The sequence below is a fragment of the Hemitrygon akajei genome, chromosome 16 (genome assembly GCF_048418815.1).
Source record: "Hemitrygon akajei chromosome 16, sHemAka1.3, whole genome shotgun sequence".
Lineage (NCBI taxonomy): Eukaryota > Metazoa > Chordata > Chondrichthyes > Myliobatiformes > Dasyatidae > Hemitrygon > Hemitrygon akajei.
In genome coordinates, this window is record NC_133139.1 from 54,299,918 (window position 1) to 54,325,256 (window position 25,339).

Here is a 25,339-nt window from a genome sequence, read left to right on the forward strand (position 1 = left end):
ATTGGACCTCTGTGAACTACTCATCAATTTTATTGGTCTACTGTTACGAGGCAAAATGTTTTTGGCGGCATGAAAAAAAATCATGCATTAGCCGCACCATAGTAAAGGCCGCAGTGTTCAAAGCTGTTCAAAATGTGGGAAAAAAGTAGCGGCTTATAATCCGACATCTACGGTACTTCTTTTGGCCTTCATCTATAGATCAAGCTTTTCTATTATGGAAAACAAAAGGTATAACATGTTTTCATGATATTAGGTAAATATAATTTACCTAAAACCCATTTTTTTAGATATTTGCAAGTCAGAAATTTTCTGTATAATGAATTAAAGTCTTTTTCGAAAGAATGTCCATTGGACATTACAGAAAGAATTTTAGCCCTCAATCCTTGTCAAAAGGGTTTAATAGCTATCATTTATAATATGATTATGAGTGTACAGCTAGATGTATCAGAAAAAATTAAGAAGGAATGGCAAGAAGAATTGCATTGTCCTATATCTACTGAGCAATGGGAAAAAATTTTATCATTGGTAAAGTCGTCCTCTATTTGTGCTAAACATGCCCTACCGTAGATTCCGGACTACAGAGCGCACCTGATTAAAAGCCGCTGGCTCTAATTTTAGAAATAAAATCAATTTTTTAATTGTAAAGGCCGCACCGGATTTTAGGCCGCACCGGATTTTCGGCCGCAGGTGTCCCACGTTGTAATATGAGATATTTACACAGAAAGATATTACACGTGAGGATTTTTTAACTTTTAATTAAATCCATATGGTAACAAAAACAAATACATATTGCAAATGCTTTTTTTCGAACCGTGCCCGTAACGCGGCTACTTTTAAATCTACGTTGCGTATACTTCTTTACTGAACAACATTCCAATATCTCCTAACGACTGGTAAAAAATATATATACTGCAGCCTACCAGGAAAAGTTATTGATCGCCTTTAACTTAAAAGTAGCATTCGCTCCGCCGCTCGACCCCCTCCTTTCCGTTTATCACAAACGGCATTTTTCCCACAAGACACCGCGAAACCGGGTGTGACGTCATAGCATCCCACGATGTAGTACAGAAAACAAATATAGTTAAAACTCTTCTAACTTTAACTAGAAAATGAATTACTAAGCGAAAATATTATAAACTAAATAACTGCCATAAGGCAGCACAATGCTTCGAGTGTTTTCCATGTTGATGAGGGTGAGTACAAATGACTGATTTACAATAATTTAATTGTGAAAGTGCGCTTGATTTATCGTACAATTTCATTGGACCTCTGTGAACTACTCATCAATTTTATTGGTCTACTGTTATGAGGCAAAATGTTTACGAGGCGGCATGAAAAAAATCATGTATTAGCCGCTCCGTATTAAAGGCCGCAAAGTTCAAAGCTGTTCAAAATGTGGGAAAAAAGTAGCGGCTTAAAATCCGGAATCTACTAATTCAATTTAAGGTTGTACATAGAGCTCACATGTCTAAAGATAAACTTGCTCGATTTTATTCTTATGTTAATTCAACCTGTGACAGATGTCATTCTGATGTTGCTTCATTGACTCATATGTTTTGGTCTTGTCCTTGTTTACAAAATTATTGGAAAGATATTTTTAATATTATTTCAAGAGTTTTAAATATCAATTTCCAACCGCATCCTTTTACTGCAATTTTTGGTTTACCAATGATAGATAATAATCGTTTATCCGCTTCATCTCAACGAATGATTGCATTTGTTACATTAATGGCTAGAGGATCTATTTTACTGAATTGGAAAGAAATTAACCCTCCAACTGTATTTCAGTGGTTTTCTCAAACTATTTCTTGTCTGAGTTTAGAAAAAATTAGAAGTGTGGTTTTTGATTCTTCAGTTAAATTTGAGGAAACTTGGAGACCATTTATTCAACATTTTCATATGAGTTAAATGGTCTGATCCTAAACCTTACTGTTATTATCCTTAATTATTTGGATGGAGGTTTGGAGTTATCAGCACTACTGTATGTATTTGACATTATGCAATTGCCCATGTTGGTTAGTTTTTTTTTAAAAGTTTTCTTTTAGTTTTTTTTGGGTTTTTTTTTCTCTTTTTCGATTCTTTTACATTAATACTATGAGTTTGGGAGGCTTTATATATTGATTATTACATATCTGATTGTCTATTTAAACTATTAATTATGTACTCTCAAACGTTTTGTATTCATATTTCACTTATGTTTTTCTTAAAATTAATAAAAAGATTTAAAAAGAAAGAAAAGTAAGTAAAGCCAGATAGGGAGGAAAGGTAAAGGGCTAGAGAAGAAGGAATCTGATGGAAGAGGACAGTGGACAATGGGAGAAGGAGAAGAAGGACGGGCACCAGGAGGCAGTGATAGGCAAGTGAGGATAAGAGAAAAGAGGCCAGAATGGGGTATTGAAAAAGAGGGAAGGAGAGGGAACTATATTATTACCAGAAGGAAAAATTGGTATTCGTGCCATTAGGTTGGAGACTACCTAGATGGATTATGAGGTGTTGCTCCACTCTTGATAGTGACTTCATCATGGCACAAGAGGAGGCTATGGACTGAAATGTTGGAATAGGGATTGGAATTAAAATGGTCGACCACTGGGGAATTCTCCTTTTGGTAGAAGGTATAGAGGTACTCCATATTATATTTGGCATCACTGCCATTTCTGTTGCCAATCATTAATTCCTCACTCCCCTCGAGGATTAATGTTTTACTTTATCTTTTGTGTCCATAAAATATCTTGAAATTTGTGTTTATATAATTTGCTTGTTTAATTTTGTGCTCTGTCTTCCTTCTGGGTCACCATCATTGGTTATTGAGTCTGAATTAACTTGCAGCATACATTTCATTGCCATAACCAATTGTTCTGCTTTCACAGGGTATATATGTTACTAGAATCTCAGAAGGTGGACCAGCTGAAGTTGCAGGACTGCAGATCGGGGACAAGATAATGCAGGTGGGGGTTCTGAAATATTATCATAATCAATTGAAGCAATAAGTTTTTGAAGAAGCAGGAGCAGCAACACGAGGGTTAGACCATGGAATGACAGGGAAGGTGGCAGAAATAAGATGGAGGTAGAAATAAAGGGCAAGGTTATCAACGAGACTCAAGTAAGAGGGCTACCAGGGGAAGAACAGGTCCTATCAAAGATACACAAACACAAGAAAATCTGCCGAAGCTGGATATCCAAAGCAATGGACAAAATAGTGGAGGAACTTGGCAAGCCAGGCAGCATCTATGGAAAAGAGTAAACAGTCGATGTTTCAGGCTGAGACCCTTCTTCAGGACTAGAAAGAAAGAGAAGTCAGTGTAAGAAGGTGGGGGAGGGGAGGAAGAAGTACGAGGTGATAGGTGAAACTGGGGGAAGGGGGTGAAGTAAAGAGCTGGAACGTTGATTGGTGAAGGGGTAAAGGGCTGGAGAAGGGGGAATCTGATAGGAGAGGACTGAAGACCATGGAAGAAAGGAAAGGGAGAGCAGCATCAGGAAGAGGTAATGGGCAGGTAGATGAGGTGAGAGAGGGAAACAGAAAGGGGGGTGCTGTGACTGGAAGCTGGAGAATTCAATGTTCATGCCATCAGGTTGGAGGCTACCCAGACAGAAGATAAGGTGTTGTTCCTCTAACCTGAGTGTGGCCTTATCGCACCATTAGAGGAGGCCATGGACTAGATTAGGGTAGCACTTCAGCTTAGTGTGCTGCTTTACAGTACCAGCAACCCAGTTTAATTCCTGCTGCTCTCTGTAAGGAATTTGTATGTTCTCTGCATGACCACATGGGTTTCCTCCAGGTGCTCTGGTTTCTCCCATAGACCAAAGATGTTCATTGAAACCTTTCAAATGTTGAAAGGCCTAGACAGAGTAGATGTGGAAAGGATGTTCCCATGGTGGGAGAGTCTAGGACTAGAGGGCACAGCCTCAGGATAGAGGGGTGCCCTTTCAAAACAGATGCAGAGAAATTTATTTAACCAAAGGGTGGTGATTTTGTGGAATTTGTTGCCACGTGCGGGCTTTGGGTGTATTCAAGGCAGAGATTGATAGATTCGTGATTGGAGGGTTACAGGGAGAAGGTCAGAAAAAGCGATCAGCCGTGGTTGAATGGTGGAGCAGACTCAATCAGCCAAATGGCCTAATTCTGCTCCTGTGTCTTATGGTCTTATGTTCCAGTTGGTAGGTTAATTGGTCATTGTATTAATTAAACTGTGATTAAATTTGGGTTAAATGAGGGGCTGCTGGGTGGCATGGCTTGAATGGCTGGAAGGGCCTACTGCATACTGCATCTCAATCAATAAATAATATCTGTGCATGGAACTGGAGAATGTGGGTGAAGTCTTTCATAATTACAAGGAAGTGCAGGGAATATGTATCTTTAGAGGGAAGTGCATTGTTGGAGAATTAGGGGAGGGGGGATTAAAGAACAAATCACTGTTGGAAACAGAAGTCAGAGATGTCTAGGCAGGCCAGATGTGGTGATTCCCATAGTAGCCCAGGGTACAAGGCAGGGGATTTCCGAGGCCCTGACTCTCCTAAATCGAAGTAGGGCAAATTATGAAGGCATTATGCAGGAAATAATTGTAACACTTTTTTCTGGCACAACAGATATGTGGAGGGTGATTAAAGATCAATTGCACACAGTACAGGAAAGTTATGTTCCTGTTGGAAGGAAGGACAAGGTTGGAAAGATGAGAGAACCTTAGATGTCCAGAAAGGTGATGAATTTTGCCAAGAAGGAAAAGAATGTGAAGCTTTGGTTGGGATCAAACAGAGCACATGAGAATTATAAAGAAGCCAAAAAGGAACTAAAGGGAATTAGGAAAGTCAGGAGGAGCCATAAAAAGTGTTTGGCAAGTAAGATTAAGGTGAATCCCAAGACATTCTATACATGCATCAAGATCAAGACGATATCTAGGGAGAGTGTAGGACCATTCAAGAATAAAGAGGGGAGCATTTGCTTGGATGTGGAGAATGTAGGTAAGGTATTTAAGTATTTTCTTCAGTTTTATCAAGGAAAAAGGACATGGAGGACGAGGAGTTAAACGCTGAGTGCATGTTAGGGTGTTTAGAGGTTGAGGAGGAAGAAGTATTGGGCCTACTGATGAGTATTAATTCTGGATTGGATGTTGTGCAATGAACAAGAATTGATTACAGAGCTCAAGGTAAAAGAACCCTTTGGAAAAAGTGATCATAACCCCATGGAGAAAGGTGAAAAAATTTGTCTTGAAATTTGAGAAAGAGAAGCTGAAGTCAGGTGGAGTGGAGTCAAATGAATTACAGAGGCATGAGAGGGGAGTTGGCTAGAATTGATAGAAAAAGAACACCAGCAGGGATGATGGCAATCCAGAAGGCATGGGATTTATAAATCCCAAAGAAGAACAAGTATTCTAAAGGAAAGATGATACAACCATGGCTAGCAAGAGAAGTCAAACCCAACATAAAAGCCAAAGAGAGGGCATATAATAGAGCAAAATTAATGGGAAGTTACAGGATTGGGAAACTTTTAAAAAAGCAACGGAAGTCAACTAAAAAAACTCATTAAGAAGGTAAAGATGAAATACAAAAATAAGCTAGCCAATAATATTAATGAGAATACTAAAGGTTTCTTCAGATACGTTGTAAGAGAGAGGTGAGAGTGGATATTGGACTGCTGGAAAACTATGATAGAGAGGTAGTAATGGTGCACAATGAAATGGCAGATGAACTGTAAAGTATTTTGCTACAGTCTTCACTGTGGAAGACACAAGCAGTATGGTGAAAATTCCAGGTATCAGGGGCCATGAAGTGTGTGAAATTACCGTAACTAGAGAGAAAGTTTTTGGGTAACTGAAAGGTCTGAAGGCAGGTAAGTTGCCTTCATACATTCAGATGGGTTCTGAAAGAGGTGCCTGAAGAGATCGTGGAGGTATTAGAAATGATCTTTCAAGAATCAGTAGATTCTGGAAGACTGAAAAATTGCAAATGTCACTCCGCTCTTCAAGAATGGAGAGAAGCAGAAGAAAGAAAACTAAAGGCTATTCAGTGGTTGGTAAGATGTTGAAGTCGATTATTAAGGGTTAAGTCTCAGGGTACTTGGAGGCACATGATAAAATATGCCATGGTTGGCATAGTTTCCTCAAGGGAAAATCTTGCCTGACAGATCTGTTGGAATTATTCGAAGAAGCAACAAGCAAGGTTAACAAATGAGAATCGTTTGATGTTATGTACTTGGATTTTCAGGCGGCCTTTGACAGTACCACATATGTAGTCCTGTAGGTGGTGCGGCACATGGCAGCAGTGGCCTTTCGGATCTGGTGCTACTTTAATTTAGTTTTTAAATTTAATTTTAAGGCACAATTAGGGTTTAGGGCAATGGATAACAGAGTGACTATCTACCATCGCCAGATACTGCTACAATACAGAGATCGCCCAAAAACAAACCTTCATGAAAATCTGCTGGTTAGATTGCGCGACCTCGGCTTGCTGAGGGAATCGGGCCTGCAGTCCTCGGAGTCGCCTGATGCTGGTGGCCAGAGGTGGGGACGCCATAAGCGGTGTGCGAGGAAGTGGAAGCGAGGCGAGCAGGCAGGAGTCTGTGCCAGGAAAAAAGTAAGCCTGAGCTGGCCGGCTCTCCCATCCATTCTGCTCTCCAATGGACATTAAGTTGGACTATATCTGTGGCAACAAAATACTCAGCAGGAGTACAGAAATGGACGGAATCCCGGATGCCGCCATTCAGCTGTTCATTTATGTAACAGATTTTCCCCTAAGCCATCGGACTACCAACCTACTGACCTCTGCTGTGCCTGTTGTCCTGTTTGTTATTTATTGCAATGCTGTGTTTTATTATTTATTGTTATTCTGTGTTACTTTATGCAGTCCTGGGTATGTCTGTAGTCTAGTGTAGTTTTTGTGTTGCTTTACGTAGTTCAGTGTAGTTTTTGTATTGTTCATGTAGCACCATGATCCTGAAAAATGTTGTCTTGTTTTTACTGTGTACTGTACCAGCAGTTACGGTCGAAATGACGATAAAAAGTGTCTTGACTTGACTTGAAGCTGCTTAAAAAGCTACTAGCCCGTGGTATCACAGTAAAGACACAGTAAAGCATGAATAAAGCAGTGGTTGATAGGCAGGAGACAAAGCGTGGGATAAAGGGAGCCTTTTCTGTTTGTTGCCGGTGACTGTTGGTGTTACACAGGAGTCTGTGTTGGGACCAATTCTTTTTACGTTATGTTTTTAATGATGGAATTGATGGCTTTGTTACAAAGTTTTCAGGTGATATGAAGATAGGTGGAGGGGCAGGTAGTTTTGAGGAAGTAGAGTGACTACAGAGGGACTTAAACAGATTAGGAGAATGGGCCAAGAAATGGCAGATGGAATACATTGTTGGGAACAGTATGGTCATGCACTTTGGTAGAACAAATGAAAGGATTGACTATTTCTAAATGGAGAGAAAATGCAAAAAAACTGAGGTGTAAAGGGTCTTGGGAGTCCTTGTGCAGAATTCCCTAAAGGTTAATTTGCAGGTTGAGTCTGGTGAGGAAGGCAAATGCAGTGTTAGCATTCATATCAAGAGGGCTAGAATATAAAAGCAAGGATGTAATGTTGGGACTTTATAAAGCACTTGGAGTGTTTTGAGCAGTTTTGGGCTCATTTTCTTAGTAAGAAGGTGCAGAAACTGAAGAGGCTTCAAAAGAAGTTCTCAAAAATGATTCTAGGATTTAATGGCTTGTCATATGAAGAGAATTTGATAGCTCTGGGCTTGCATTCACTAGAATTCAGAAGAATGAGGGGTGACCTCATTGAAACCAATCAAATGGTGAAAGGCCTTCGTAGAGTGGATGTGGAGAGGATGTTTCCTATGGTGGGAGAGTCTAAGATAGAGGACACAGTCTCAGAATAGGGGTGTCTTTTTAGAATGGAGATGAGGAGGAATTTCTATAGCCAGAGGCTGGTGAATCTGTGGAATTTGTCACCACAGGCTGCTGTGGAGCCCATATTTATATATATTTAAGGCAGAGGTTGATAGATTCTTAATTGGTCAGGATGCGAAGGGATACGATGCGAAGGCAGGAGATTGAGGCTGAGAGAAAAATTGGAAAATCCATGATGAAGTGGTGGAACAGACTCAATGGGCCAAATGGCCTAATTCTACTCCTATATCTCATGGTCTAAAACGGTGGTTGAAGTGTGGCAATGCTTGGGGTGATAGAGGGGGATCACAACATATACTGGGTATTTAGATGAGTATTTGAAGTGCCAAGGCAGAGAAGGCAATATTGGGTAATGTGATCCATGCAGATGTTACTGGAGGTGGTGGGGTGAAGGGCCATTTTCTGCTCTGAATGAGGTGAGTAGAGATAGATGGTGACTAAATAGTTTTAAGGTTAGGAACCGTGTAGAGAAAAATATCAGAGTACATGGAGGGATGGTGGATGGGCCAAAGGGAAATAAGTGGTAGGGAACTGTAGTGTTGAATATTTGAGGAAGAGAGCAGTGATCCGTGCCTCATATGACTGCAGTTTGCTAATCTGAAAGTCATGATTGATTATGCTCCTGCCTTTACAAATAAAACAATGGGGAAAGCCAAGTCATCAGAAAAGATGTGATGGAACAGGAGGAACAGAGACGGGAAGTGCAAACAGGATGGGAAGGGTTGTAGTTGAGATGTATGAGAGTCTGGGAGTTTCTAATGTATTTTGGTCACTAACCTGTCACTGGCTGTGTTTTACGTTTTGAACTATCACATGGTTCTATTCAAGCACCTAGGTTTAGTTCTAGTTTTAACATTTGTAATTTCTTTAGTGTCCATTCCTTGTCATTGATTGTTGGCGGTTGCTTGGATTGTGAATGATTTGTCCCCTTGGCCCCTCTCTGGGTTCAGATATGACATGTTCTTTTTTAGGAGCTATGGGCTGAACCTCAGCTGGTGTATGCTGGGTCAAGCAGTTTATTTGCCCTCTGTGCAGTGCAGTGTGTACTTGTGCTTCCAGATCCTGCAGAGGTCAGTACCCTCTGTTGGTTCAGTGAATCCACCTGGCTGGAGAATGATTTTTCAAATGGAGATTTTGAAGTAAATGAGGCAGTTCACTTGTTTGCTGTTATTGACTGAATGTGGTCGGATGCCCCTCCTTCTACTTCTGCTATTGGGGTGGGGCGGGGGGGGGGGGTTGGTGAACCTCAGCTGAAGCAGTGCAAACGGTCATGTAAGCCACCAGTAGTGTGAAGCTACAGTCTGAGCTCACTGATCAGTACACTAGTTATTGGTGAGACTGAACTTGTGTATAGTTTTGGTCACAATATTATAGGAAATACATTGTTAAGCTGGAGAGGGTACAGGGGAGAGTTACGAGAATGCTTCCTAAGCTAGAGGGCATGAGTTATAGGGGGAGGCTTTTCATGCTGATCTATATTCCTTAGTGCATTAGGAGAATAAGAGGTGACTGCATAGAAGTTTATAGAAGAGTGGGTGTCTGGTCATAGTCTTTTCCCAGGGTAGGGGAGTCCAAAACTCAAGGGCACAGATAAAAGAGGGAAGAGATTTCAAAGAAACCTGAGAGGTAACTTCAGGTAGTGATACCTGGAAAAGAGTTGCCAGAGGAAATATGATAATATTATCATATAAGACTATCATAATATGATAGAATGCACTCTGCAGTTTGAGAGGGAGAGAGAGAAGCTGAAAGTCAGATGTATCAGTATTACAGAGGCATGAGAGAGGAGCTTGAAAATTTAGCTTGAAGGGGACACTAGCAAGGATGACAGCAGAACAGCAATGACTGAAGTTTCTGGGAAAAATTTGGAAGGTGCAGGACATGTAAATCCCAAATAAGTATTGTAAAGGCAGGATGACACAATTGTGACAGGGGAAGCCAAAAACAACATAAAAGCAAAAGAGGGGCAAAAAATAGAGCAAAATTAGTGGGAAGTTAGAGGATTGGGAAGCTTTTTAAAAACCAACAGAAGGCAACTACATTCATAAGGAGAAACAAACCAAAATATTAGTCTATAGTATTCCCATTGCTATGAGTATTTGAAGTGCCCAGGCAGAGAAGGCAATATTGAGTAATGTGATCCAAGCTAGTCAATACTTCCAAAGACAATACCAACATTCAGATATATAAAGAGTTTTTAAAAAAAGGTGAGAGTAGATATCGGACCATTGGAAAATGATGCTGGAGACATAGTAATGGGAGGCAAAGAAATGGCAGATAAGCTAAATAAGTATTTTTTTTATCCATCTTCACTGTGGACACCCAACAGTGTGCTGGAAGTTCTAGAGTATCAGGAGGCAGTAGTGAGTGCTTATGAAGCTGAAAGATCTAAAGGTGGATAAGTCAGCTGGACTAGATGCACTACACCCCAGTGTTCTGAAAGTGGTGACTGGGGAGATTGTGGAGGTGTTTCAAGAATCGCTGGATTCACATATAGTTCTGGAGGACTGGAAAATTGTAAATTGGAGAGGCAGAAGAAGGGAAACTATAGGACAGTTAGTCTGACCTCAGTGGTTGGGAAGGTGATGGAGTCAATTGTTAAAGATGAGGTCTCAGGGTATTTGGAGGCACATGATAAAATAGGCCAAAGTCAGCATGATTTTCATTAGGGAAGATCTTGCTTGACTAAGGATGATTTGGCAGATAAATGCGTGGCTGAGAAGCTGGTGCAGGGGGCAGGGCTTCAGGTTCTTGGATCATTGGGATCTCTTCTGGAGGGAGATATGATCCGTTCAAAAGTGACGGGTTGCACCTGAACCCTAAGAGGACCAATATTCTCGCAAACAGGTTTGTTAGAGCTGTTGGGAGGGTTTAAACTAACTTGGCAGGGGGGTGGGAACCGGAGTGAAGGGACTCAGGACAGGACAGATGGTAAAAAAGTAAAGATAGCGTGCAGTCAGATTGTCAGGAAGGGATGACAGTTGATGGGACTTAGTTGCAGCCAACAAGCTGAGTATCAAATCATTAGAGAGGCAGAATCAGAAAGGATAGCAAATATGGTACTTAACGTGTTGTATCTAAATGCACATAGTATAAGAAATAAGGTGGATTATCTTGTTGCAATATTACAGATTGCCGGGTATGTTGATGTGGCCATCACTGAATTGTGGCTGAAGGATGGTTGTAGTTGGGAACTGAATGTCCAAGGTTACACGTTATATTGGAGGGATAGGAAGGTAGGTAGAGAGGGTGGTGTGACTCTACTGGTAAAGAATGGCATCAAATCATTAGAAAGATGTGACATAGGATTGGAAGATGTTCAGTCCTTATGGATTGAGTTAAGAAACTGCAAGTGTAAAAGGACATTGATGGCAGTTATATACAGGCCTCCCAACAGTGGCGGGGAGGCGAACCACAGGTTACAACAGGAAATAGAAAAGGTGAGTCAAATGGGCAATGTTATGGAAGTCATGGGAGATCTTAACATGCAGGTTGCTTGGGAAAATCAGGTTGGTATTGGATCTCAAGACAGTGAGTTTGTTGAATGCCTAAGAGACAACTTTTTAGAGCAGTTTGTTGTTGAACCTACTGGAGGGATCAGCTATACTGAATTGGATGTTATATAATGAACTGGAGGTGATTAGGGAGCTTAAGGTAAAGGAACCCTTAGGAACCAGTGATCACAATATGATTATGTTCAACTTGAAATTTGATAGGGAGAAAGTAAAGTCTGATGTAGCAGTATTTCAGTAAAGTAAGGGAAATTACAGCATATGAGGGAGGCATTGACCTAAGTAAATTGGAAGGAGCTGCTGGCAAGGATGTCAGCAGAGCAGCAATGGCGTGTTTTTCTGGGAACCATGAGGAAGGTGCAGGACATGTGTATTCCAAAAATGAAGAAATACTCAAATGGTAAAATAGGACAAGGAAAGTCAAAGCCATTGTAAAAGCAAAAGATAGAGCATACACGAGGAAATCTGCAGATGCTGGAAATTCAAACAACAGCACACACAAAATGCTGGTGGAACTCAGCAGGCCAGGCAGCCAATCCTCTATTGATGTTAGTACCTTTCCTGTAACACCATGGGCTCTTGTTCTCCCTATAGATGCTGCCTGGCCTGCTGTGTTCTACCAGCATTTTGTGTGTGTGTTGTAGATAGAGCATACAACTAGGCAAAAATTAGTGGGAAGATGGAGGATTGTGAAGTTTTTAAAAACCTACAGAGAACAGCTTAAAAAATCATTAGAAAGGAAAAGATAAAATTTGAAAGTAAGCTAGCAAATAATATCAAAGTGGATAGTAAAAGTTTTTTCAAGAATGTTAAAAATAAAAGAGAAATTAGAGTAGATACAGGACTGCTAGAAATGAGGTAGGAGAAATAATAACGGGGGACAAGGAGATGGCTAATAAACTAAATTAATATTTTGCATCAGTCATCACTGTGGAAGACACTAGCAGTATACCTGATGTTGTGTGTGAAGAAAGAGAAGTGGGTGCAGTTACTGTTACAAGAGAGAAGGTGCTGAAAAAGCTGGAAGACCTAAATGTACATAAGTCACCCTGACTAAGGTTCTGAAAGAGGTAACGTTAGAGATTGTGGTGGCATTAGAACTGATCTTTCAAAAATCATTGAACTGTGGCATGGTGCCAGAGGACTGGAAAAATGCAAATGTTACTCCACTCTAAGAAAGCAGGAAAGCAGCAGAAAGGAAATTATAAACCAGTTACCCTGATCTTCAGTGGTTGTGAAGATGTTAGTGTCAATTGTTAATGATGAGGTGATGGAATACTTGGTGACACAGGACAAGATGGTACAAAGTCAGTATGGTTTCCTTCAGGGAAAATCCTGCCTGACAAACCTGTTGGAATTCTTTGAGGAGATTACAAGTAGGAGAGATGAAGGGGATGTGGTGGATGTTGTATATATGGAGTTTCAGAAGGCCTTTGACAAGGTGCCACACATGAGGCTGCTTACCAAGTTAAGAGCGAATGGTATTACAAGAAAGCTACTAATCATGGTCAGCTATGATTGAATGGCGGAGCAGACTTGATGGCCAGATAGCCTAATTCTGCACCTATGTCTTATGGTCTAAATCTGTTGGAATTCTTTGAGGAAATAACAAGCAGGATAGACGGGAGAATCGGTGGATGTTGTGTACTTGTATTCTCAGAAAGCCTTTGATAAGGTGCCAAGTGTGAGGCTGTTTAACAAGAGCCCATGATGTTACAGGAAAGGTACTAGCATCAATAGAGGATTAGCTGATGGCAGGAGGCAAAGAGTCAGAAGAAAAGGACCATTTCCTGGTTGGCTGCTGCTGACTAGTGGTGTTCTGCAGGGGTCGGTGATATGACTGCTTCTTTTTACATTATTTGTCAGTGATTTGGATGATGAAATTGATGGCTTTGTGGCCAGGTTCATAGACAATCAAGCCACTCTCGGGTTTCAGGAGCAACACCTCATATTCTGTCTGGGTAGATTACAACCTGACAACATGAACATGGATTTCTCCAATGCCTGGTGATTTCTCCAATGCCTGGTAATTTCTCCCACTCCATTCCTGATCTTTCCTATTCCTCATTCTGGCTCCCCTCTTATCGTTCTGGCACCTTCTTTGCCTATCAACTACCTCTGATGTGCCTGCTGCTTCCCTTTCTCCCATCATCCACTCTCCTCTTGTGTCAGATTTCTTCTTCTTCAGCCACCTTTCTTACAGCCACCAAAGGCTGTGATCAACCTTTTCCACCTCTCAATTCCCAGCTTGAACTACTTCCTCTCTCCCTGTATTCTTATTCTGGCATCTTCCCACTTCCTTTCCAGTCCTTGTGAAGGATCTTGGCCCAAATATTCAACTCATTATTCCAGAATGCTGTCTGATCTGCTGAGTTCCTCCAGCATTTTGTGTATGTTGCTCTGGATTTCCAGCATTTGTAGAATCTCTTATGTTTATGGTAAAGTTTGAACTATTCCAGTAAACTAATTCTTGTTCCACTGTCCTATTCTTCTAGTTACCTGGTTTACATCTTACCTGGTTCACATAGAAACATAGAAAACCTACAGCACAATACAGGCCCTTCGGCCCACAAAGCTATGCCAAACATGCCCTTACCTGAGAAATTACCTGGGGCTACCAATATCCCTTTATTTCTCTGAGCTCCATATACCTATCCAGGAGTCTCTTAAAAGACCCTGTCGTATCCGCCTCCACCACCGTCACCAGCAGCCCATTCCACACACTCACCACTGTGTAAAAAAAACTTAACCCTGATATCTCCTCTGTACCTACTTCAAAGCACATAAAAAATGTGCCCTGGGCCATTCAGCCATTTCAGCCCTGGGAAAAAGCCTCTGACTATCCGCATGATCAATGCCTCTCATCATCTTATATACCTCTATCAGGTCACCTCTCATCCTCTGTCGCTCCAAGGAAAAAAAGGCTGAGTTCACTCAATCTATTCTCATAAAGCATGCTCCCCAATCCAGGCAGCATCCTCGTAAATCTCCTCTGCACCCTTTCTATGGCTTCCACATCCTTCATGTAGTGAGGCGACCAGAACTGAGCACAGTACTCCAAGTGGGATCTGACCAGGGTCCTATGTAGCTGCAACATTTCCTCCTGGCTCCTAAACGCAATCCCATGATTGATGAAGGCCAATGCACCATATGCTTTCTTAACCACAGAGTCAACCTGCGCAACCTGAGCGTCCTATGGACTCGGACCCCAAGATCCCTCTGATCCTCCACACTGCCAAGAGTCTTACTATTAATACTATATTCTGTCATCATATTTGACCAACCAAAATGAACCACCTCTCACTTATCTGGGTTGAACTCCATCTGCCACTTCTCAGCCCATTTTTGCATTCTTTCAATGTCCCGCTGTAACTTCTGAGCCCTCCTCACTATCCACAACACCTCCACCCTTTGTGTCATCATCAAACTTACTAACCCATCCCTCCACTTCTTCATCCAGGTCATTTATAAAAATCACGAAGATTAGGAGTCCCAGAACAGATCCCTGAGGGGCACCACTGGTCACTGACCTCCATGTAGAATATGACCCGTCTACAACCACTCTTTGCCTTCTGTGGGCAAGCCAGTTCTTGATCTACAAAGCAATGTCCCTTTGAATCCCGTGCCTTCTTTCTCAATAAGCCTTGCATGGGGTACCTTGTCAAATACCTTGCTGAAATCCATTAACACTACTGCTCTACCATTATCAATGTGTTTAGTCACATCTCAAAAAATTCAATCAGGCTCGTAAGGCACGACCTGCCTTTTCACAAGGCCATGCTGACTATTCCTAATCATATTATGCCTCTCCAAATGTTCATAAATCCTGCCTCTTAGGAACTTCTCCGTCAACTTACCAACCACTGAATTAAGACTCACTGGTCTATAATTTCCGGGGCTATCTCTACTCCCTTTCTTGAATAATGGAACAATATCCGCAACACTCCAATCTAAAAGAACCTCTTCCATCCCATTGATAATGCAAAGATCATCGCCAGAGGCTCAGCAATCTCCTCCCTCACCTCTCACAATAGTCTGGGGTACATCTTGTCCAGTCCAGGTGACTTATCCAACTTGATGCTTTCCAAAAGCTCCTGCACATCCTCTTTCTTAATATCTACCTTCTCAAGCTTTTCAGTCCGCTGTGTCATCCCTACAATTGCCAAGATCCTTTTCCGTAGTGAATACTGAAGCAAAGTATCATGAAGTACATCTGCTATCTCCTCCAGTTTCATACACACTTTTCCACTGTCACACATGATTGGTCCTATTTTCTCTCTCTCTCTCTTGCTCTTGACATATTTGTAGAACGTCTTGGGGTTGTGATCACTATCTCCAAAATACTGTCCCACTGAGAGATCTGACACCTGACCAGGTTCATTCCCAATACCAGGTCAAATACAGCCTCTCCTGTTATGGGCTTATCTGTGTATTGTGTCAAGAAACCTTCTTGAACACACCTAACAAACTCTACCCCATCTAAACCCCTCACTCTAGGGACATGCCAATCGATATTTGGGATTTAAAGTCTCCCACCACGACAACCCTGTTATTATTACACCTTTCCAGAACCTGTCTCTCTATCTGCTCCTCGATTTCCCTGTTACTATTGGGTAGTCTATAAAGAACAACCAAAAGAGTTATTGACCCACTTCCTGTTCCTGACTTCCACCCACATTGTCTCTGTAGACAATCCTTCCATATCTTCCTCCTTTTCTACGGCCGTAACACTATCTCTGATCAACAGTGCCATGCCTCCATCTCTTTTGACTCCTTTCCTGTCCTTTCTGAAACATCTAAAGTCTGGCACTCGAAGTAACCATTCCTGCCCCGAGCCATCCAAGTCTCTGTAATGGCCACAACATCATAGCTCCAAGTACTGATCCATGCTCTAAGCTTTGTTCATAATACTTCTTGCATTAAAATAGACACATCTCAAACCATCGGTCTGAGCACGTCCCTTCTCGATCAGCTGCTTATCTTCCCTCTCACACTGTCTCCAAGCTTTCTCTATTTGTGAGCCAACTACCTTTTCCTCCATCTCTTCAATTCGGTTCCCACCCCCCAGCAATCCTAGTTTAAACTCTTCCCCAATAGCCTTAGCAAACCTCCCTGCCAGGATATTGGTCCCCCTGGGATTCAAGTGCAACCTGTCCTTTTTGTACAGGTCACTCCTGCTCCAAACCCTCAGCCAGACATCCTCCACCTCACTCTATTCCTCTGCTCACTGTTGCATGACACAGGCAGTAATCACGAGAATACTACCCTTGTGGTCCTTCTCAACTTCCTTCCTAACTCCCCGTAGTCTGCTTTCAGGACCTCCTCCCTTTTCCTGCCTATGTCGTTGGTACCAATATGTACCAGAACCTCTGGCTGTTCTCCTTCCCACTTCAGGATATCTTGGACACAATCAGCAACATCCCGGACCCTGGCACCTGGGAGGCAAACTACCATCCATGCTTCTTTCCTGCATTCACAGAATGGCCTGTCTAACCCCCTAACTATAGAGTCCCCCATCACTGCTGCCATTCTCTTCCTTTCCCTACCCTTCTGAGCTACAGGGCCAGACTCTGTGCCAGAGATTTCCCCCAGGTATGCAGTTCCCCCCCCTCCCAACAGTACTCAAGAAGGAGTACTTATTGTCAAGGGGCACAGCCACAGGGGTGCTCTCTAGCCTCTATCTCCTGCCTTTCCCTCTCCTGACTGTTACCCACTTATTTATCTCCCCAGGCCCTGGTGTGACTGCCTGCCTATAGCTCCTCTCTATCACCTCCTCATTCTCCCTGATCAGACAAAGGTCATTGAGCTGCATCTCCAGTTCCCTAACACGGTCCCTAAGGAGCTGCAGCTCCACGCACCTGGCGCAGATGTGGCCGTCCGGGAGGCTAGGAGTCTTCTGGATATCCCACATCTGACACTGAGCACAGAACACCAGCCTCACACACATACTTCCTGTCTGTATTCTACTCAGGCAACCTACCTCGCCTCAACCCGATTACGCTGAAGCCCCGTTGAGCAAAGCCTTCCTACTCTGTTTCCCTCTACTCTGTCGCCCGCTCTATAAAGCTGTCTCCTTTTAAACTCTTCTTACTGTTCTCACTGGCTGACATCCATCTAGTAATCATCTATCAGTGTAAAGCCTGTGTGAGGCAGGGGAGATCACAGATGTGTGATCTTCTAGTAAGATGGAATATTTTGCGTATGTGTACACTCACTCTACTCACTTAAACATGGAATTGAGCTATAGCATCCAAGCTCTAGGTAGTTTTTTGGACAGCACTCACATATACAATTGAACAATAGTAAAACTGAGAAATAAGCATAGGTACTCAATGCAGCAAACCCATGATGATTAAGTCACACATTCATGAGAAATAAGGAATATGAAGCTAGTTGTACATGTAAAATATCTTAAAATTATACACATGAGTAAACAAAGTTTTGAAATGTGCAAGATTAATATCATGTAAGCATTCCTTAAGTTACTAAGTCCTGTCAAACGCTATACTGATAATGAAGAATAAATGTTCAATGGTTCCATTTAATATCAGAGAATGTATACAATATACAGTCTGACATTCTTGTTCTTCACAGGCATCCACAAAAACTGGGGAGTGCCCCAAAGAATAGATATTAGTTAAAAATATTAGGAACCCAAAGCCCACCCCCCACACACAGGCAGCAGCAAAGCAACAACCCTCCCTATACTCCCTATATGTAAAAAAAAGCATCAGCACCCTCCACCAACCAAGCATGCAACAGCAAAGCCCCAATAAAGACCATGATAGTGGGTGGAGCTAAGGAGAAAATGGTGCCTAATGGCGACTCCTTTGTGCTTGCATCCTCAGAAGCAGCTCCATTTCTATCTTTAATATCTCTGTTTCCTTTGCAGGTAAATGGTTGGGATATGACGATGGTAACACATGACCAGGCCAGGAAACGTCTCACAAAGAAAAATGAAGATGTAGTTCGGCTTCTGGTAACCCGTAAATCTCTACAGCAGGCCTTGCATCACTCACTGCAGTAGGCAGCTCTCACTGCAGTTGGTGGCCTACTGGAATGTAATGTAATGATTTATTGAGAAATTATCCTGTAGCTGAAAACTTCAATTTTTGCTCCATACTGTGGTCTGTTAATCCTCAACACTGGCAGACCATGTAACACCCGAAATAACTGTAGATCTCACTGAGAATTGCATGAAACCTACCTTTTAATATACTTAACTATTAAACTGATTCAGCAACATTACTAGTGGGACCAAATTTAAAGGACTCAGAATCTCAAGCTTGTTACCAGCATTAAAGTTCCTCTTTGTTACTATTTGAACACTTAATCTTTTTTAATTGGCTTTGATCCTATAACCAAATGCAGGTTTGCTGACCAAAACCATTTGTGGGAACCTTGGGCGAGCTGAACTGCCCCTAAGCTGTTGGGAAACATGGCACTGAAAGAGAAAAGCTTTTGTAAATGATATATTAAGAAATACTTCATTTTACTGACACCCCCCCCCCCCACCCCGCAAGGACAGTTGAGTTGAAAGTACAAGTCTAATTTCCACAATGCCAAACTGGGCAGATACTACACGGCTTTATTTGATATGTACTAGTGAGTAACTGTGGCTGATAGTGGTGTGAATTCTGTGACTGGCTTTGGATAACGGCAAGCATGATGCTCTGGTTGATGTGCTTCATTTAAAACAACAATTTAATGCAAACATCTGCATCCTTAAATATTGAACCTGGGCAGGTTTCCTGAAGTTCTTGATCCACCAGAGCAACCTTAAATTTTAATTTTTTTAAGGAATATTTTTATGGTATTTTAAACTAAACCCTGTGCCTTCACACGTATCTACAACTTCTGACTGAGATAACATGTATCCTCGAAAGGACATGTACCACATTCATATTTAGAATAATACTGAGCTACTTTTATCTATGACACAATTTGGCAACTATTCAGGGCCTCCTTAAAGTGCCTTCTGATTCATTCTCTGATTGTTAGTCAGAAATCAAAGTATGCAGTGACAACACTTCACTGCAGTGACTGCTGCATTTGCATGATCCTTTTGATTTCACTGTAGCCTTCCTTCAATGGGGTAATATACATGTGGTATCATGGCTCCTTCAGACTGAGACTATACTCCTTCCACCCTAAACCTGTACCCATGGAGTTAGAATCTTCCATTTTTTAGTCAGCAAGTGGTTACACTACATATTTTGCAGGCTTTCCGCATAACTTGATTTAAATCCTGTCTCACTTTAGTCTTGTATTTACATATAAACAATCACTGTGTGCATCCACTGGTGGATGATCTGGAAAAAATGAAATTGCATATTACACAATTACTGTAATTAAATTGCTTTCAATAAATAAAAAAACACTTTCTGAAGTTGATCACTGTACTGAAGTTTATTGAACAATTCATTGCCTAAAGCACTTTTTTGTGTGGTTGTGATGATCCTGTAACTGCATCCTTCAGTGGGCAAGTCAATTCTGGATCCACAAAGCAAGGTCTCCTTGGATCCCTTGCCTCCTTACTTTCTGAATGAGCCTTTCATGGGGAACCTTATCCTGAAATTCATATACACTACATCCACTGCTCTTACCTTCATCAAAGTATTTTACATCCTCAAAGAATTCAATCGCACTTGTAAGGCACGACCAACCCTTGACAAAGCCGTGCTGACTATCCCTAATCAGATTATGTCTCTCCAAATGCTCATAAATCCCGCCTCTCAGGATCTTCTCCAACAACTTGCCCACCACTGAAGTAAGACTCATTGGTCTATAATTTTCTAGGTTATCTCTACTCCCTTTCTTGAACAAAAAAACATTTGCAACCCTCTAATCCTCTGTCACTTTCCCCCTCCCTATCCCAAAGATACCCTCCCAAAGATCATTGCCAGAGGCTTAACAATCTCCTCCCTTGCTTCCCATAGTAGCCTGGGGTATATCATCTGGTTCTGGTGACTTATCTAAATGCTTTTCAAAACCTCTAGCACATCCTCTTTGTTAATGTCTATATACCCAAGTCTTTCAGTCTGCTGTAAGTCATCCCCACTACCTCCAAAATGCTCTTCCACCGAGAAATCATAATTGGGTTCATTTCCCAATACCAGATCAAGTACAGCTTCTCTTCTAGTTGGCTTATCTACATATTGCATCAGGAAACCTTCCTGAACACATCTCACAAACATCACCCCATCCAAACCCCTTGCTTTAAGGAGGTGCCAGTTGATATTAGGAAAGATCTCACATCACAACAACCCTATTATTATTGCACTTTCAGAATCTGCCCCCCATCTGCTCCTTGATGTGCCCGTTACTATTGGGAGGGTGTATATGTAAAAAAAAAAGTAGAGTTATTACCCCCTTCTGTTTCTGACTTCTACTTACACTGACTCAGTAGATAATCCCTCCATGACTTTCTCCTTTTCTTCAGCCATGACACTATCCCTGATTAGCAATGCCACGCCTCCACCTCTTTTGCCTCCCTCTCTGTCCTTTTGAAACATCCAAAGCCTGGCAGACTCAGCAGCCAATCCTACACCTGAGACATCCAATTCTCTGTAAAAGTACAATTGTTTGTGTATTATTAGTGTAGGCAAAATGTGTCTGTCTATTATTGTGACTTGGATGAAGATCAGACCACATTATAAGTAATTAATGCAGAAAACCAGGAAATTGCAGAGGGTTGACAAACTTTTTCTTGCAATTATAAGTATAATTGTATTGTTGCAAGGAGTTGGTGCAGAGAGAAACTGATGCAAGCACCTTGTTCAGTTATGAATAGATGTGCCCAGATTAGAACTAACCTGTTGTACAACAGAGTGACTAGTTGTACGTAAAGTCCACCTTATATGCAGAATCATTGAAGCCTACCATTGAACACCTTTCTATATTAATCACATCTCCCAACACTTGGTCTATAGTCTTCTCTAACTCATCTGGACTCATTAAATGCTTTCAGTGACCCAGCCTCAAACACTCAAGACAGCTCACTCCAGGTACTTTCTACTCTGTGAAGATGGTTCCCCCTTAGATCCCCTTTAATTTGCTTCTCCCTTACCTTAAATCTGTTTACTCCACTTAGAGTCACAGTAAACTACAGCACAGAAACAGGCCCTTAGGCGTATCAGTTCATGCTGAACCTCGTTTCCCTTAAACATTCCAGCTTTTACCCTTAACAAATGACCTCTAGTTGTAGTCTCACTCACCCTCAGTGGAAAAAGCCTGCTTGTATTTACCCTGTCTAGACCCCTCAATTTTATATATATCTCTATCAAACCTCCTCTCAATCTTCTATGTTCAATGGAATACCGTTCTAACCTATTCAATGATTTCCTTGAAACTCAGGTCCTTCAGTCCTGGAAACAACCTTGTAAATTTTGTCTGTACTCTTTCAATCCTATTTACATATTTCCTGTAGGTATGTGACCAAAACTCCAAATTAGGCCTCACCAACATCTTATACAACTTAAACATACCATCCCATCTCCTGTACACAATTCTTTGATCTGTGAAGGCTAATGTTCCAAATGCTTTCTTTATGACCCTTTCTACCTGTGTCATCACTTCCAATGAATTATGGACCTGTATTCCTAGATCCCTTTGTTCTACCACACACTCCTCAGTGCCCTACCAACGTGTTGGTCCTTCCAAAGTGCAACACCTCATTTGTCTGCACTAAATTCCATCTGCCATTTTCAGCCTGTTTTTCCAGCTGATCCAGATCCTACTGCAAGATTTGATAGTCTTCCTCACTGTCTATTACGCCCCATCTTGATGTCTTCCACATGTAATGCTCTGTAAGGTTTCACAGCTAATGTAATGGTTTCTCTGTAGCAGCAGTGTTTGGGTTATGACTAGAGATAACAGGGGCTTTGGAATGTGCGCCATTCAATGAGAGGCATGTTGCTTCTTGTGTGTGTCTGAGAGGAGGTATTCGCAGTCTTTTGTCGGGGAGAGATAAAGAGAGAAGACATGTGAGGAGGGAGCTGGTAGACTGCAGGATGAAGTGGACTTGGAGTGAGGGTCCAGGAGTCGACAACGCTTGGAGGAAATTGATGGGAAATTCAAGGACAGCAAACTGAGCTCCAACGTGCACAGTAGATTGTTTCATTACAATGGGCCCTTTTTCTTTTTGTTTTCTGTGCTAACCTTATAGTCAATTTAAGAATTATAAAGCTCAATTGTTTGATTGCGTATGGTGTCCTGTCTGATCTTCCCTGGTACTGAGTTGTAACGGGAGCACATCACGCAGCATCCACACAAATGAGATTTCATCGGTTTGGTGAGGGTGGTGACTGTCTTTCCCCTAAACTAATGAAGCTCACTGAACCTGGGGGGGGGGTTTTACAATTGTGGGGGCTCGTCCGGGATTGATTTTGTTGAACGCTGTGTGATTGACCTGAGCATTGAACCAGTGGGTTGTGTGTTTAAGTCTGTGCTGGTTAGGATGCTGCTGGGGTGGAGCGGTGGTGTACCTCCATGGGGATACCAGTAACTAATGCATGCATATTCGTACTCACGTAAGTTGTTAATTCACCTTTTAAGTACTGTTAAAGTTGTTGGCAAAGTTACAATTGCGGGTAGGAGATTTGATAAAATGGTGAGCACAAACCTCGTTTTACAGCAGACTAGCACTGACGTAACGTTAGTGGAACTGCCCACTACTATCGGTGCCCGGGGAGGGGGGGCCGTGGCCTGTCCATACTGTCAGGGAGGGGGAGAGTGTAGAATGGGCCAAGTCACAAGTCAAACTTCTGTAGCTGGGGGTGGAGACTTCAAAGATGGGGTTCTTTCGTTTCTGAGGAGCGAGGGGAAGGAGTGGTCAGATTTGATATAATTAGTCCCCGACCCCCAGTGAAGAGTGAGAGTTCTGAGTTGGCATCAGCCTTTATCTTTCTGACGAATAAGTGGCCCAGTGCCCAGGCAGAGGGTACCCGCCAGAAGCTGAGAATGTTCTCTGGAATAACGCCCACCCCCGAGGGGGAAGAGGAGTATGAGATGTGGGCGGAGTAGACCTTTCAGTTGCTAGATGAGTGGCAGTGCTCTGATGATGTAAAGCGACAGCGATTGGTTGAGAGTTTGAGAGTTTGATGTGTGAGAGCTATGAAAACCCGGTACCCCCTACCTAATACTGCCTATTATGTGGGGACATTGGAAAATGCATTTGGCACGACAGGGAGCCCAATGGAGCTCATGATGGGGTTTCAGAACACACGGCAGGAGCAGGGGGAGAAGTTTTCTGCCTGCATTTCTCAGCTAGAGCAGCAGCTAAACTGCTTGCGGCACAGAGAGATCATTCAGGTGGCTGAGTGGATCAGTTAAGAATGGACCAGATTGTAAAGGGTGCCCAGTCCCAGGACCTGATTGCTTGTGGTCTCCGACTGTCTTGTAAGATGCTCCCCCTCACTCTTTTGTTGAGCTGATCAGAGAGATACGGGAGAAGGAGGATGCATCGGATGTGTGTGTGTGTGGGGGGGGGGGGGTGCTCCATCAGCAGGGTACGGTCCTCAGTAGTAGCCCCTTGTGGTGAAGTGACCACAACTAGCCCAACCTGGGGATGATAAAGAAGACTGTGACAGAGTTGAGAACGGAGATGTCCTGGTTGTTAACAGCTGGTGTGCCTCCCCCACCATGTATGATGGGACAAATAGAGGGGTGGACCCCTAAGGGGACGGATTATGCAGAGGGCAGCTGGGGGCCAGGGTTGTCTGTTATATCTGTGGTGAAGAGGGACACTTCAGGTGGGAGTATGAGTGGCGGGAAGCCCCTTGAAGAGTGAGCCTGGGTACCTAAACAGAGAGAGTCGTCCAGAAGCTTAGAGGAGACCCAGTGAGGGAACAGCCTGGTGTTTCCGAGGGAACAAGTTCGCAGCAATAAACCAAAGAACTCCTGAAAGCGAAAGACCCTATTTCTGAAGGCTTAGTGGGGCAAAGCTCCAGTTTATCACTACGGATAGAGGGCATTTATGCTAAAGCCAACGGGACGCAGGTTAAATTCTTGTACCGTTCGTTTTACAACTGGTATCTGACACATTTACTATTTACACCATTCAGTGCACTGGGGATCTGAGGTCTTAACGTTGGTGATTATCCATACGATGGTTATTTGTCAGTAAGCTGGAGTTTTTGGAGGCCGATGTAGGAGTGTCGGAGGTCCTTGATCCCGTTGAGAAGGGCAGCGTTCCAATTTGGGTGGAGACCAACACCTCTCTTCTGAGGAGGCTCATGGGGGCCTGCAAGGAGAAAGTTGCGGATAGCTTTCTGGGAACATTGTCCGTGCACCTGATGTTTTGGAGTGCTTTTGAGAAAGTGCATGGCTGCATTGGGCAGGATACTGAACTTAGTCGAGTGATGGGGTGGTTCACCCAGTCAAAGCCGATCGTGTTACGACACAGGAAGTAGCAAGAGCGATGGAGACGCCAAAATTTCCTGGAATGCTTGAGGACAAAGCAAGTTGACAGCTGAGTCATTCAACTTCGGGGACCTCCCGGTACCTGCGGGTTGGAAGGGGAGGTCGGTAGAGTAGATGTCGAAGCTGGAAGGTGTGTTTTCCACTGATGAGTTTGACGTGGGTTGTTCTAAGAGCACTTGTCATATTATCTGGGTGACTGAGGACACCCTGTTCAGAGAAAGGTCACGGTGACTAGCCCCTGCAGAGGTGGAAGACACTCGATAGCATTTGTGTAAGTTGATCATCACCGAGTCCCAAAGCCCCTACGCGTCCCCAATAGTAGTTTCCAGAAAAAAATGGGAAGGTACGGATGTGTGTGGACTATAGGACTCTGAACAGGTGTACCGTCCCTGTCCAGTATAAGGTCACATTGGCCTGTCTGAGTGGAGCTAAGTGGTTCAGTGTACTGGACTTGAGGAGTGGATATTACCAGATCCCCATGAGAGGGGCTGACAAAGAGAAGATGGGCATTT

At 42.6% G+C, this 25,339-nt stretch overlaps 1 protein-coding gene across 1 annotated transcript in view; it reads left to right on the forward strand.

Moving 5' to 3' along the window:
- The window catches only part of tax1bp3 (Tax1 (human T-cell leukemia virus type I) binding protein 3), a 65,622-nt gene extending 45,823 nt beyond the window's left edge, over window positions 1–19,799 (forward strand). Inside the window, exons 3-4 of the mRNA XM_073068912.1 lie at window positions 2,868–2,945; window positions 18,298–19,799. Of these exons, the coding sequence (XP_072925013.1) occupies window positions 2,868–2,945; window positions 18,298–18,432 (213 nt within the window). The 3' untranslated portion in view covers window positions 18,433–19,799. The remainder of the gene's footprint in view (window positions 1–2,867; window positions 2,946–18,297) is intronic.
- The last annotated feature ends 5,540 nt before the right edge of the window (window positions 19,800–25,339 follow it).